This window comes from Prionailurus bengalensis, chromosome E1 (genome assembly GCF_016509475.1).
Source record: "Prionailurus bengalensis isolate Pbe53 chromosome E1, Fcat_Pben_1.1_paternal_pri, whole genome shotgun sequence".
Classification (NCBI taxonomy): Eukaryota; Metazoa; Chordata; class Mammalia; order Carnivora; family Felidae; genus Prionailurus; species Prionailurus bengalensis.
In genome coordinates, this window is record NC_057347.1 from 3,072,005 (window position 1) to 3,088,068 (window position 16,064).

The 16,064-nt window shown below is 46.8% G+C and overlaps 1 protein-coding gene across 6 annotated transcripts in view; it reads left to right on the plus strand.

Annotated features, from left to right (window-relative positions):
* Positions 1 to 16,064, plus strand: part of NDEL1 (nudE neurodevelopment protein 1 like 1) — a 100,559-nt gene that overhangs the window by 20,211 nt on the left and 64,284 nt on the right. For 3 of the 6 annotated variants that reach the window (XM_043583093.1, XM_043583094.1, XM_043583091.1), the window contains 2 exons: positions 14,070 to 14,167; positions 15,865 to 16,018. In XM_043583093.1, coding sequence (XP_043439028.1) covers positions 14,082 to 14,167; positions 15,865 to 16,018 — 240 coding nt within the window. In that variant the 5' untranslated portion in view covers positions 14,070 to 14,081. Of the gene's footprint in view, positions 1 to 5,162; positions 5,352 to 14,069; positions 14,168 to 15,864; positions 16,019 to 16,064 lie in introns of those variants that run through there. The other 3 variants (XM_043583096.1, XM_043583090.1, XM_043583095.1) reach the window with 3 other exon arrangements.

Sequence of the window (16,064 nt, forward strand, 5' to 3'; positions counted from 1 at the left end):
GGGCTCGGCCGTTCGGGCTCCAGGGTCAAGGATCAACCAGAAGGGAGCATTTTTTTTTAAATTTTTTTTTCAACGTTTTTAAAATTTATTTTTGGGACAGAGAGAGAGACAGAGCATGAACGGGGGAGGGCAGAGAGAGAGGGAGACACAGAGTCGGAAACAGGCTTCAGGCTCCGAGCCATCAGCCCAGAGCCCGACGCGGGGCTCGAACTCAAGGACCTCGAGATCGTGACCTGGCTGAAGTCGGACGCTTAACCGACTGCGCCACCCAGGCGCCCCATAGCAGCCCTTTATCTTAAGGGCCTTGACAATTTTATGGAGGAAGGCAATCAATCCTGTGACATCAAACCCTATATTCACTCAGGGACCAGCCGCTGCCTCCCACCCTGGGTATGTTTCTTCATAGCACCTGTTGTGATCTGACAGAAATAAATTTGTCTGCTTGCTTATTGTCTGTCTTCCCCATTAGAATAGAAACTCCGTGGGGGTGGGGGTGGGGTTGCTTTTTAGAGTGATGTGTTTGAATCCCCAAGGCCTAGAACAGAGCAAGCACTACACTCAGAGCTGATGAATGAAAGACTTGCCACCTTCTAGAAAGCTACTCCTCACCTTGAGTATCCAAGAGTATAATTTTTAAATAAAATCCCCTATTATTATTATGGTTATTCTTAATAACCATATTAAGGGGATTGTAGGTACTATAGGCTGGGTTTAAGATTTGGGCTACAGGGGCATGTGGGGGGCTCAGTCGGTTAAGCCTCCCACTTTGGCTCAGGTCATGATCTCGCCATTTCTGAGTTTGAGCCCCGCGTCGGGCTCTGTGCTGACAGCTCAGAGCCTGGAGCCTGCTTCTGATTCTGTGTCTCCCTCTCTCTCTCTGCCCCTCCCCTGCTCATGCTCTGTGTTTGTGTGTGTGTGTGTGTGTGTGTGTGTGTGTGTCTCTCTCTCTCTCAAATATAAATAAACATTAAAAAGTTAAAAAGAAGGTTTGGGCTACAGAAAAATCATAATTGCCCACGACTTGGAGTCCAATTCCTTTGTAACCTGACATCACCTAAGTTGAGCCTTTTATACTAGTGAAGCTTTGTATAATGTATTTTCTTCTCAGAATTTGGGGCATTTTCCAGAATGTGCTGTCGGTCTTGCATTTGGAGTTATAGCCACCAAACTATTGATTCATTCTTTCACTTTTAATTAAAGCACATTGAATTGAGTGTTTGCTAAATGCCTGTTGCTGGGGGATAGTAGGACAATCAATATTGTCGCTGTGGTCGGTGAGCTTTGGTTCTTTTGTGGGGAGCTCAGACACCTCTATGACCAAAAAGCTGTGTTCAGTAAGTCCCCTGCGAACTATGTGAGGTTTTACTTGAACTCAGAGGAAGGAGCATTCATTTTGGGGCTTTAGGTATTCAGGGAAGGCTTCTTGGAGGAGGTGGCATATGAATGAGACTTCCAAAGGCAGAGAGGAAGGTGGGCTGGCCAAGTCTAGAGAGCATCAGTCACATGCAGGACAGTGGGAGTCAATAAAAGCCCAGAGAGGGGTGCCTGGGTGCCTCAGTCAGTTGAGCATCTGACTCTTGATTTCGGCTCGGGTCATGGAGTCGCGGTTTGTGGGATCAAGCCCCGTGTCACACTCTGTGCTGATAGTGTGGAGCCTGTTTGGGATTCTCTCTCCTCCCTCTGCTTGTCTCTCTCTCTCTCTCTCTCTCTCTCTCTCTCTCTCTCAAAATAAATAAACATTAAAAAAAAAAAGGCTCAGAGAGGCAGGGAGCTGTTTGGGGGACATAGTGGAGGGTCTAGGTGAACTGTAGGAAGTCGACAGAAGTGGGTTGGAGTTGCTTTGGGAAGGCCTTGAATGCTAGGCTTTGTACTTGACCACAAAGGCAACAGGATGCTGAAACAAGCTTTGGAGGCAGTGGTGCTCTGTACACGGAGAGATTTTAGAAAGATGATTCTGATGGGCTGGAACAAGATGAAATTCAAGGGAGAGAAGTCTGGGAAGGGAGGGGGCAGAGACACAGGAGACTCTGCACTGGGGAGATCCAGGGAGAAAATAGTGGGAAAATGGATTTGAGGGAGTCTTTTGGGTTTGGTGCCCTCGAGAGTAAAACGGAGGCCGGGGAAGGGGATAATTAAGGGTGATTTGATGAGGCCTTTGTATCTTAGTAACCAGGAAAGTGAGGATGTCATTGGCAGCAACCTGAAACTCATTTTGAAAATTTCAGCTGGGGCCAAAGGAGGATGTGTTTTGGGGGTGTAGGCAGGAGGTAGAGGAGGTGGTGGGACATCTGGTGGATGTGTCCAGCAGGCTGTTAGTAACCAGCTAGCCATCGGGAGTCCCTTGCCCAGCCTGGGTACGGAAAATACCGGCCACAAAAATATGGAGGGATTCACCTGAATCAAACCTTTGATTTTGAGGTGTCCGCTCACCTGATTCAACAAAGGGCTGCATATACCCCATCTTCTCAGAGTTTTCAAGGCAGGCCTGTGTGCACCGTGTCACCTTTGTGTGTGATGTGGCTGGAGTCCAGCACTCTCATTAGCTGGAGTTGACATCTGTGTCCTAAACCTCTCCTGAGGCAACTGGTCAACCCCCACTACCCCGCAGTGGAAATCAGCCTCTGTTTCCCGAGTCTCTGAGTGTGTGGGTGGCAGGGAAGGTGGGGGTGTTTGTGCAGCCTCTCAAGGACTGTGATATTGACCCCTTTAGCTCGATCCCAGAGGGACCTTGTACGGGGACCCATGCTTCAGCATCCCCCTACTTGATAGTTGATGAAGGTAGAGACTGGAACAACTTCGCTCATCTTTTTTACCTTCACAGAGCTGATTTTGTAACTTCGTTTGCTTTTAGAGGCTGCTTTCGGTCGTCGCTTCTTTATTTTCTCTAGATGGGCATACTGGAAGCAGGGAGTGGGGCAAAGGTCGTTGACCGCTACCTGAGAGAAAGCTCAACAGCACAGAGGAAGGAGATCAGTAAAGGGCTTTGATATTACCGAGAGCCCGGCCAGGCAAAGCCCATTCGTTAAGATGGGGCCCAGGCACGAGTCCTGACAAACACCGGTGCAGGATCCAGACTGGGTAGGATGGGATGGTGGCCTGCAAGATGACGCCAACATTTTCTGTAGGGCCTTGGCCTGCCATGAGGTGACTCAGTGTATTTCCTAGGACTTCAGCCAGGAGGCGGGGCCAAGAGTTGCAGACTTTATTTTTTCCTCTTGGGCTGGGACTGCTCTGTCTTGGCACTAGGTCCACAGGAAGGTCTGCCTGCTTAATTAGCTCTTTGCCTGTGACCTCATCGGTCAGAGCACAGCTTCAGCCAGGGAAGCAGAGCCCCAGACCCTGAGAGAGCTTGCGCAGTGTCCCAGGTCACTGGGCTTGGACAAAGACCTGCTTGGGTTTAAACTCTACTTTAAACCCTCAGTTTTGCAGCATATACACTCAAGGTAATGGTTCCAGCCTCACAAGCTGCTTGGGTGGACGGAGGGAGGGAATTGATGTAAAGCACTTAGCACAGTGCTTTAGCCCAATAAACAGCAGTTATTACTAATAGACCCCCTAGTTGAGTGGCAGTGTAATCGGGGTAACAGTGTGGTTTCTGGAATTAAACAATCCAGATCAGTTGGGTTTGGATCTCGAGTCTTTTTTTTTTTTTTTCCTAGTTGACTGACCTTGGGCAACTTTGCTTTTGCTGAGTCTCTGTTTCCTCATTTGTAAAGCGGGAATACTAACAGTACCTATGTCGCAGGGTCATTGTGAGGAGTATGCAAGTCAACATTTTGCATAATTATCAGTATACACACATGGCACAATGAAGGTGAACGACTGTTACAGCCAATATCATGATCTGTCAACCCTGAAGCTTTCCGAGCCTAGCTCAAGGTACCCTCCTTAACCCATTGATCTCTTCTCCAATATTTATTATTTGTACACCTCTTACAATCCATTTTGCATTGTTCCAGTTTATGTCCATTTCCCCCCAAAACACAGCTGGCCTTCCCAGACTCACCTTGCCTTTGCCTTGAGGCCTTTGACATCATTATTGTGTCCAAAAAGCCCAAGGATCCTACCCAGCAGTACTGACATCAGAGAGATAATTACACTGCACATTATAAGGGTTCCTAGAGTTGTTTTCAACGTTTATTTATTTTTGGGACAGAGAGAGACAGGGCATGAACGGGGGAGGGGCAGAGAGAGAGGGAGACACAGAATCGGAAACAGGCTCCAGGCTCTGAGCCATCAGCCCAGAGCCCGACGCGGGGCTCGAACTCACGGACCGCGAGATCGTCGAACTCACGGACCGCGAGATCGTGACCTGGCTGAAGTCGGACGCCCAACCGACTGCGCCACCCAGGCGCCCCCCTAGAGTTGTTTTCAAAACAGCTCTGTTCAAGTTTCCACTCCCCAAGCGGTTGCTCATCCTTATTTCTCCCCTTTCTGAGCTGAGTGCCCCCCTCAACCCTCTTCCCTCGCGAGTCCCCTAGGATTCCATTCTTCAGGGGCTCCAGAGGCATAAACGCACAAACAAAACGACGCTTAGACACGTAAAATATATGTGGATATATTTGTATTCCCCTCAAAGAATCCATTCATTTATTCAGCAAGTATATTTGAGTGCCCACTCTGTCTGGGACCAAGCCACCTGTTGGGATGAGAAAGACAGGAGGGTCTAGCTCTCCTGGAACTTCACAATCTGCCGGAGGAAGACAAGCACGGGTGTACAATTTCGGGGTGTGGGGGGGGGGAGTGCCGTAAAAAGTACACAGGTCTTAGTGGGAAGGACGAGGGGGCCGGGAATACCCCTGTTAATCCGCTAGGTGGTCGGGGGTCGGCGGGTGGGGTCGGCGGTGAAATCTGAGCCGAGAGGCATCTTACAAATGAGCGCTCTGAAACACAAGATACTTGAAGGACCTTGGTAGCTGAAAGGCCGGGAGGCAGGAAGGTCTCACCCCTGCGGGCGTCACTTCCCCGAACCTCACCGTGTTCTCCGGGGAACCGCGGCGCCGCGGGGTCACCTGCGCGGAGGCCCTCTTCCCCCCGCCCCCACCAGCCTGACGTCAGCGCGCCCGGCCCGGCCCGCCCCCTCCTCGTGACGCCGTCCCCGCCGCAGCCCCGCCCCGGTCGTCCGCGCCCTGGCGCGCATGCTCCGGGCCCCGCCCCGTGCGTCACAGAATGGCCTCGGCCCGCCGGGCGGCCCCTGACGTGTCGGGGAGGAGCCGGGCGCCGAGGTGCGCGGAGTGGAGCTCTGGGCTGCGGAGGGGAGCGGAGCTGAGCGGCTGGGCGGGCCTGGCCAGGCCAGCGGAGCGGAGACGGCGGTCGAGCGGCGGCGAACATGCGCTTTTGACACATTGGAGGTGAGCCGGCGGTGCGGGGCTTCTCCCGAGGGGGCCGGGCCGGGTGGCGGCGGCGGCGCCGAGGCCTGTCCCCTGGGGTGGGGGTGTGGGGGGGGGGGAAGCCTGCCCGGCCCACGGGCCGGCTGTGAGGCCCCGCCGGGCCGGGCCCGGGCTCTGGGGGCGGCCAGCCCGGGGCAACTGTTCCAACCGCTCCAACTGCCCCCCTGCCCGCCCTGGTCCGAGGTGCGGCCCCCCGAGGGCGGCCTGTGGGGCTGGGGTGAGGGGTGCGCGGACGCAGGCCGGGACGTGGCGCCGGGGCCGGGGCGCTGGTGGCGCTAGGAGTGGTCGGCTCGGAGGTGGCAGCGGCGCGCCCAGTCTCCCCTCACCGCGCCCCCCCACCCCCCCCAGGTCCCTTCGTCCTGGAGGGCTGTGCGCTCGGATTCCCAGCTCGCGTGGCCTCTCCCCGCTGGGGGCGACAGCGGAAGCAGCCCACGTCGGGCTCGGGTGACACTGCCGTGACTCCTCGCCCCTCCCGGAGTTGGGAAAAGTGTCTGGGTTGCTTGTGCTCGCCCTCCCCCTCCCCCCTTTTTTTGGTGGTTAGCAACAAAGTAACCTTTTAAGTTTTGCCAAGCGAGTGAGGGTTCTTTGAGCGCTGGTGATTAAATCCCAGTTCTGTAGCGCCCTGACGCATTTCAGAACCCTCGTTGCTGCCTGTTTGGAACCTCATCGCCCAGCCGTTGTTGTGCCTGATTCTGTTCTTGCCGGATGACAGAGAGCACCCCCGGCGGCCGAGGGGGGGGGGGGTCATTGAGCCCAGGTGGGGTGGAGGGCGGTAGGTGGTAAGTGATTTCTCCTGGGCTTTGGAGTCTACAAGTGGTGAAAGGCTTCGTGTGGATCAGAATTTACGTCTCTGGGCTCGGTCTCCCTTCCAAGTACTAACCAGGCCCGACCCTGCTTAGCTTCCGAGATCACACAGCGTGTTCAGGGTGGTATGGCCGTAGACACGTCTCTGGGCTCGGAATCACATTTGTGTGTGTGTGATTTTTATACCCTTCTCAACTAGAAAGCAGAGCAGAAAATCTGGCTTGTCTAAACTGTGCCGACAGCTAGGAGAAGGTGCATTCACCTGTTTTTTGTTTTTGTTTTTTGAGCACATTTACCTGCTTGCTGCCCAGTCATAGAGAAGATTCTAACTCTGTCTGGAACGTTCGTGGGTTGTGCTGGCTAATCGTTTTGTATCCTCCACCTGTGAACCAGAGTAATTAGTGGCTTCGCTCAATCACGAAGTGCGGTAAAATGCAGCCTTAAGTTCGTGGGTTGAAGAGAACCAACGGGGAGCTGAGCAAGATCTCTCTTCCGAATTTTTATTAAAATTCACATCTACGACTGAGAGATTATAAGGAACAAGAGGAAAGTTGGGTTGGCCCTGGTTAGAGGTTGGCCCGGTCCAGGTGGCAGTGGCTGACTCTTCCGAAGCTGTTCTTTTTTCGGTTCTGTTTTGGTTTGTTAAATAAATGGAAGTTGGATAAGGGACATTCAGAGTAAGTAGGAACCTCAGTAAAAACTTAGATCTTGCTTTCACGACATCTGCAAAACTTATTTTTATTCTCATTTTAAATTGCGCTGACATAAATGCAGTTACTGACGCTTAAAATTACTTCTGGCAGAAGTTCCTGACCACTTCGTGAGGTAGGGGAAGAAATTTGACAGGCCTGAAAGGGAGAGCATATTTATGATGAGCTTTGAAAAGTAAAAAACAAACAAACAAACAAACAAACAAAACCCCACCAAAACCCGTAAATGTCACCTTTGGGAGAAGTACAAGATTTTGGTTAAAATGCATACACATTACCTATAGTGAATTCCAAAAGAACTCTCTCAATCTCATTAAGTCTCTAATACAACCATTAACAAGATGACAACATCACATGAAATGAATTTTCTTATTTCATTGCACAAAAAGTAGGTTCTCTGTAAGTACAGCATTTTGGACAGGCTGTTTCATATCCAGATGAGCTGATTTGTCAGTTACTAGATATCCAAAGGTCACATACAGTATGATGTTGCCCCCATGTAAAAGTTGTCATACTTTTGAGATCTGTACCCCATCTGTGTGAGACACGGCATTGAGGGAAGATTTGGGTAGCAGGGGAGAGGACAAATTTATCAGCTTTGATTGCAGCTTCCTGAGATTATTGACGTGTCATTAATAGCTTAAAATTTTTTTTTTTTTTTTTTTAGCAGTGTAGTTTTCCATATTGGCTAACTCTGTATAGCCTTAATATCTCCAGTTACATAGTTTCAAGTAACACAGTAAATACATCCTCCCGCTGTAACCTGAGGCAAACTGAACCGACTTCCTCTTTACAGCCCCTGAGAAGATCTTTTGAATATCGGCAGTGGTAGCAAGTGTTTGTCATCTGTAAAAATTCTGATTTCTGGAAAAGGTTATTTCTCATGAATAAAATCAGAATGATAAAACTGGATAATACCAATCAGGAAGCAGTAAGAACGAGGTGTGACCACAAAGAAGTAACTGTTTTGTTTTTTTTAGTTTCTAATCTGGGTCTTCAAGGCTGTTCCAAAAGAAGTTTTAAAAATGTTTTCAGTAATGGTGGTTTCACCAGACTGTGTGTATACCTTCTGGAAGAGATTAACTTTTAAGGAATCATTTGTATGTTATAAATTCTTTTTTATTAAAAAAAAATTTTTTTTAACGTTTATTTATTTTTGAGACAGAGAGAGACAGAGCATGAACGGGGGGAGGGGCAGAGAGAGAGGGAGACACGGAATCGGAAACAGGCTCCAGGCTCTGAGCCATCAGCCCAGAGCCCGACGCGGGGCCCGAACTCACGGACCGTGAGATCGTGACCTGAGCCGAAGTCGGACGCTTAACCGACTGAGCCACCCAGGCGCCCCTGTATGTTATAAATTCTGAAGCACATTTATTTTGTGGTCGTATTTCAAAGGTCCACTACTGAACAATTTTTTTTTTTTTTTTTTTACAATTTAACAAAATTTATGCTACATTTACTATGTGCCAGGCCCAGTATTAAGTACTTTACACATATTAACTCACTTAATCTTCATAACAACCTTATTTTAGTTATGACCCCCATTGTACAGGTGAGGAACTGGGGGACTGTGGTTGAGTAACTTGCTCAAGGTCACCCAGTGAGTGAATGAATAGAGGAGTCTGATTCAAACCCAGGCAGTTTGGCTCCGGGATCTGGGCTTTCAGCTACTATGCTGTGTTGTTTCTACCCCATGTTCCTGGGTTAAATGTTTTTAATTGGTTTGTTCCGGAAGAGATGATGGTCACTTTAGTAAAAGGTTTCAGGTGTAGATTTTACTGTTTCAGGGGCCAATAAGCACGTTGTAAAAGCAGCCTCTAATTGCAAAAATCGTAGTCAACATTCAGTTCAAATAAGCATCAAGAGAATAAGAGACACATGTGTGAAGTAAAAACGCATATTAATTTTGCTAGTGTTATTTGACACTGAACTAAGTAGTTGGACAAGGAGGACACAAGAAATAGAGCTAGCCGTTCAAGAAGTTTCTCAGGAAAGTCTATTTAAAACCTGAGTCACCAGAGAGTACTGATGGAAACGTTGGTAGTTTTGTGAAGAATATGGCCCTATTTAAGAACCAAAAATCAGGGACAAATGGGTACTTTATAGCACACTCCCAAGTGTAAATAGTGAGATTCCTCAGGGAACACTACTAAGTGCCCTTCAAAGTCCTAACCGCATTCGGGTCTTAAGATCCGTGTAAATGGGCCGGGAACAACAGAACAGCCTCCCCCAGAGAAGTTTCAGATTTGGCAGTTTTAGATTAAAAACAGCTGTAGAAGGATTGACTCCACATTAAAACACATTCAAAGAAATGTCAGTTGCCCAGGACGGCATCTGATGGTCATTATGAACTTCTGTAAGGACTCCAGCCCGTGGACCACACAGTAGACCCATAGCAATTGCTGTCCCGTAGCAGAGAGAGTACTGAAAACTTAAAAACATGTTGAAATTCTGAGGGGGCACCCATCACTCAATTTCAGAAAGGCGTATATGTAATCTAGAGAAGGTCCAAAGCATGACAGTGAATTTTGAAGGGACCAAGATGGCTGCCAAGTGAATATTAGCTACAAAGACAAGAAATACTTGGAGAAGAAGTATTATCCTCAAAGTCTACAAAATTAAGGCTTAAAAAAATAATACAAACTTGTTCACCAAATCCTAGAACCTTACAAGGGAGCAACACACAGAAGTTATGGCAATTAAAACAAAAACAAATTTTTTTAATGTTTGTTTATTTTTGAGAGAGAGAGAGAGAGAGAGGGAGACACAGTCCGATACAGACTCCAGGCTCTGAGCTGTCAAGCACAGAGCCCTATGTGGGGCTCAAACCCACAAACTGTGAGGTCATGACCTGAGCTGAAGTCGAACACTCAACCGACTGAGCCACCCAGGCGCCCCTAAAGTTATGGCCAATTTAAGGGAAAAAAATAGGAATTTCACTGATGGCTATAAAATATGGAACTTGTCTCATTTGCATAAAATAATGTAAATCAACAAATTAAACATTGTAGACTTGAAATCTTTTAAAATGTATATAAAGCTTAAGACTTTCTAACAGTGTGTTTCACTTCTCAGAAGTTTTTACTTTTTTTCTTTTTTAAAAAAGATGTGAAGTAATATCTATCCCCAGCATGGGGCTTGAACTCACAACCCTGAAATCTGAGAGTCACGTGCTCCCTTGACTGAGCCAGCCAGTGCTCCTACTTTTTTTCTTACAGACATAGGAGTGATGTGTGTTCATCACAACCTTACGTTTTTCCAGCTTCCCACTCAGAAGCTGGGATTCCTCATTTTTTTCTGGAGCCGTCCATCTGGCTGAGTTACTCCTTTGGCCTGATGGACTAGGCTTCATCTGGGGACCTCTCTTTGCAGTCCAACATTGGAGCCACCGTTTCTTGTATCCTTTGCTGTCCAGCCTAGGTCTTGGTTCTCTCTCCCCTGGAACTGTCTCAGGAAGCGTGTGGGAAGTGACCCCCCTGAGATCTTAATGTGAGAAAAAAATTCTCTCATTGTCTGAATTTACCTGTTTCCTCTGTGTTCAGTAGGTCCTGGGGTTTTCTTATTCACACCGCTGGGTTTTCTCATTTGTCTGGTGGTTCTTGGTTGTCCATTTATATTTAAGACCAAAGGGCTGGATGGTGATCATTTTTTAATTTTTTTATTTAAAAAAATATTTTTTAAAATGTTTATTCATTTTTGAAAGAGACAGAGCACAAGCAGGGGTGGGGCAGAGAGAGAGGGAGACACAGAATCCCAAGCAGGCTCCAGGCTTCCAGCTGTCAGCACAGAGCCTGACGCGGGGCTTGAACTCATAAGCGGTGAGATCATGACCTGAGCCGAAGCCGGATGCTCAACTGACTGGGCCACCCGGGTGCCCCTGGATAGTGATCATTTTAGATGGCAAGCTTGTGGTGGTGTCTCCAAAGCTGTCCCCTGTACGTCCCATAAGCTCCATATTCTTCGATGTGGAGCCTGTTTGGAGGCTTTTAAGTGACTACGAATATGGCTTGGCGTGCATCGGACAGATTATTCTGTCTAGCCAAGAACGATAGGTTTTATAATCCCCATTTAATACATGGTAGAAATAAACTCACAAATCTTTTTACTTATGCCATTCCTGGAATAGGAATTTAGATATTAATAAAGGAAAGCATTACTTTGGAAAGTAAAGAGGGAATAACGAAAGAAAGGTTATAAATCAGTGTGAATATTTGTTGAATTTCTACTGTGTCGCATGTTTCTGGTGATGGAGGAGGGATTTATAAATGAGACACTGGTCCTGCCCTCAAGGAACTAGCTGGGAACCTTTCCTTTTTCTACAGATGTTTGTTTGAGCTAGAGCAGGTAGCAGCAAACTTTGCTTCTTGTGTTCCTCTGATCTTCATAACGTTTTGCAAAACCGTAATTTATTGGATTGTGTATTAAAAAACCGAATATTTGAATTGCACATTGGTATGTGGTTGCTATTGTTTAAGTGACCAGTGCATCTATCCAAAATTGAAGACCCGTGCCTGTGAGCTTCTGTAGGGCTGAATTCATAGATTTCAAATGTAACCCACATTTTTGGGGGCGTTTTGGGGAAAGACCTTACGTAGAGCATTCAGAGGACACAGCGATTGTTGCCTCATGTTTGGATGCTTGCTCTCGTGTGCTGAAGTTATATCTTCATCTGGCTTGTTAATATGAAATAGGTCCCTTCCCTCAGTGACTTAGGCAGGAACTCTCGAGAGTTATTGATAGCACATGGTGATGCCTTCAGGGGCTTCAGATACTCTTTTGGGATACAGATACTTCTGGACTGGCCTCATCATTCACACCTCACTACATATTGTAGCTACAAATAAGATTGCCCCTACAACTGGGAAAATGGAGTGGGGATGGGGAGCTTTGATGAAGGGATAGGATTATAAAATTAGTAATGTTTACTAGTCAGTATACCTACTTGAAGAAACCTTAAGTCATCTAGTCCAAACTCTAATTAGATGAAAAAAACGGTTAAGAGGGTAAGCATATCGCTTAAGGAGTTTAATGGCAGAACTGGAGCCCTGGAAGCCGGTCTCAGCAGGACTCCTCACTCCGTGCAGCTTACATTTTAATGTGCTGTTGGGCCATAAGGGCATCTCCAAGAGCAGGGTAACACAGACAGAAGTGTGCCGTGGAGGAGTGATCGCATTAGAGGAGGGGGCACTTGGTGCACTCAATACTTCTCCAGTGCTCAACAATGTCTGACACGTAGCAGTTGCTCAGGAAAAGCTAGAAAGCACTAAGTACTTTCTCTGAGCAAAGTGTTGTGCTTGGTACCATGAGAGAGGCGGAGTGTGTCAAGAATCCATCTGTTTTCAAAGAACTCTTAGGCTGATTGGTAATTTCAGATAATCGGGAGATTGACTAACATGTCGAAAGTGATACTGGGTGGTGTGGTTAGGAGAGGTTGGACTGAAACAGAACACTGCAGTTGGCCTCAAACCAAGTGTGTGAAGTTATATGTTACTATTATTCCATGAGAAATCACTCTTGTACCTACCTGTCTGGTATACCCACCCTGAAGTTGGAGTTTCCTGTTTGTGACTTCTTGCTCAGCCTTTGTGAGTGGATCGTGCTCTGTGAACTCCCAAGTTCTCTGCAACCCCAAGTTTCTATTCATTTACTTCTAAAGCTGGTCTTTAGTTCTTGCTGCCCAGTATGGATTAGGTTGATCCAATTTTGGTTTAATGTAGTTAATATTATTGAGTATCTTGCTATTGTGCAGGCATTGTGTTGGGGTAGAAATAAGAACAGTGCACAGCCTGATGGTTTAAGCAAATGCATTACTGTGTGGTAAGTATATTCAGGAAAGCAAGTGTGGGGTATAATGGCAGACAGGAGTGTAGGGGATTTTAGTGCTGTCTGGGTGAGGCTAGGAAAGGCTTTCTGGAAGGGATGGCAGCGAGGTTTGAAAGGACAAGTAGACCCTTTCCAAATGCACAAGGACGGGAGAGCCATTCCAGGTAGAGGAGCATCCAGATCTGAAACAGAATGTCATGTTAAGACAGTTTTGAACAGTATTGCTGGAATATAAAATGGGATACTTGGGAGGGGGTTGTAGGAGGTAAGACACTCTAGTTATGAATGTAGAGTGAGCCCAATGACCTTGGTATTTCATTTTCTGGCCAGTTGGAGTTTTTAGATAGTCCACATGCAAAGTTAAGTGAATAGATCTCCCCCCCCCTCCCCCCCCCCCCCCGCCAAATGCTTTGGGTGAGCAACCAAGATTAGAGAACATTGAAGTTGGGGGATTAGTGAGCTTATGGAGGAAGCTTTGGACTTAAAAGAAGTGTAATAATAGTAAATTATTGAGAATGTGGTACCCGATTTCCTAGTATGGTCACCTGGCATGAAATGTCCCAGATAGGTCTTTTGAAGCAATCGTACCCCAGAGGGGGACATGCTATAGTAGCATCAGCTCGGGCAGTAAACTTGGTTCTGTCACTCGATTCCCAGAAGATCAGCTGGCTGGAACGCAGCTGCCGGAGCCCGGTGTGCTGGACGATTCCGCAGGGCCAGTTCCTGTATAGCCTAGGGCTTTGACCCAAAGTGCCTCGTGTGCCTCTATACCAGAGCACGTTGTTGATATACTCTCCTGACTTTATCCAGAACATTGGGGGTCCCTGAGGTTGGGCAGTAAGATGATTTGTGTGTCCGAATTATAATAGTTAATCACCCTCAGGGTCTGTCATGTTTAACTCCCTCCAAAATGCTGTAGATTTCATGTTGTCCCAGATTTTCTACTTTTAGATTCCTATGTTCTCTATTGTTTTAAAAAATTAAAAAAAAAATAGCTGTCAGTTATCTATCAATTTATTGTATGCTCTCTGCCCAGTGTGGGGCTTGAACTCATGACCCGAGATCGAGTTGCACACTCCACCGACTGAGTCAGCCAGGTGCCCCGTTCTCTATTTAAAAGTTTGTCTTCACGGGCGCCTGGGTGGCTCAGTGTGTTAAGCTTCAGACTATGGCTCAGGTCATGATCTCACGGTTCGTGAGCTCGAGCCCCACATTGGGCTCTGTGCTGACAGCTCGGAGCCTGGAGCTTGTTTCGGATTCTGTGTCTTTCTCTCTCTCTGCCCCTCCCCTGCTCTCAAAAAAAATAAACAAACATTAAAAGTTTGTCTTTAATATTTCACAGGCTTTCTTGATCATGGATGGTGAAGATATACCAAATTTTTCAAGTTTAAAGGAGGAAACTGCTTATTGGAAGGAACTTTCCTTGAAGTATAAACAAAGGTAATGATATTGAAAAGCATCCTGAAACTAGGGGAAGGCGTTTGGAATACCAGTGCCAGCGTGTGCAGATATGTGTATATTTTAACATAAAGCTAAATTTAGAGTTTCGGGGTTGGGTTTGGGATTCTGGAAATAGAGCATTGCTTGTATTTACATAGTATAAAAATGCCATAAAATTTTATTCAAATTATTAGAACAGTAAGAAAACTTCATGTTTGTGATTTCTTCGGTAGTTGACCTCTTACATTTGGCCTGCTGTGTGTGTGCTGATTCTGTCTCATCCTTTGGTCTTTGGGAGATTCTGATAAGCTGTCTAGGGCTTCATACAGCTAGTTCTCTTCAGGCAAGTGCTGTCAGTGTTTGGAGCTAGCGAAGCTTTGGAGAGGGGAGGAGAGCTTTAATAGAAATGGAGTGTTTTAATAGAAGCCTCAATTATTCTAATTAGTTGGGGAAGCCTTTTATATTAATAACCCTTTAAGCACCAAATTTGTCTTTAGATTTCTTTCTGGTTCTTTATCTTTTATTTTTAGAGAGAGAGAGAGCAGTGAGTGCAAGTGGGGGAGAGGGGCAGAGAGGGGGAGAGAGAGAATCTTAAGCAGGCTCCATGCTTATGGGGAGGTCGATGCAGGACTTGATCCCATGACCTTGGGATCATGACCTGAGCTGAAAAATAAGAGTCGGATACTCAACTGATGGAGCCACCCAAGTGCCCCTTAGATTTCTTTTTAAAATGCAACTTAACACACACACACTTTCCTACTTTGGTATATAAAGCTTGTTAAGCCTTATCAAACCTTTCTTTGCTATTTCATCGAAGCCAAGTAAATTATGCTGATGGATATAGGAGGGGTCTGTTTATGTCAGGGGCTCTGAATCTTTTTTTGTGTCATAGATGCCTCAATTGGCTGGGGAAACCTGTGGACCCCTTCTCAGAATAACGTGTTTTTGTTTGTTTTGTTTTAAATATTTATTTATTTTGAGAGAGAGGGAGTGAATCACAAGCAGGCTCCCTGCTTCAGCACAGATCTGATGCGGGGCTCAATCCCACGAACCACGAGATCATGACCTGAGCTGAAATTAAGTCAGATGCTTAACTGACAGAGTTACCCAGGCGCCCCAAAATAATGTTTTTCAGTGCATACAATTAAATAATAAAATTACAAAGGAAACCAGTTGTACTGAAAAACACTTAACAGTACTTTGTGGCATAGTAATGTGTGTTTCTTTATTAATACCTTAAATAAGAAAGATCTAGGGGAGGGGCACCTGGGTGGCTCATTCAGGTTAAACGTCTGACTTCGGCTGAGGTCATGATCTCATGGTTCAGGAGTTCGAGCCCCGCATCAGGCCGTCTGCTGTCAATGTAGAGCCCACTGTGGATCCCCTGTTCCCCAGTCTCTCTGTCCCTCCCCTGCTCATGCTCTCTCTCTTTTTCTCTCTCACAAATAAATAAACATTAAAAAAAAAAAGACTTAGGGGTGAGTGTGTAAAATGTGAGTCCTTTTGGACCTTTTAAGTCACTTTCACTGAACCCTGAGCCTAGAATAAGTGATGTAAGACAGACTGTCTTTATCGCGTAGTATATTTTGTGGTAGCACCAGCGTTCGGGCACAGTCATTGACCTGACCTGCAATCGTCTTCCCGCGGACCCTGGGACTCCCCCTGTAACTCCTCTTTCCCACTCTGTCTGTGATCAGCTTCCAGGAAGCTCGGGATGAGCTAGTTGAATTCCAGGAGGGAAGCCGAGAATTAGAAGCAGAGCTGGAGGCACAGTTAGTACAGGCTGAACAGAGGAACAGAGACTTGCAGGCCGATAACCAGAGACTGAAGTATGAAGTCGAAGCACTAAAGGTAACTGTGGCAGCTTTACAAGCTGGTGTCGAATGCGCTGGGCTGT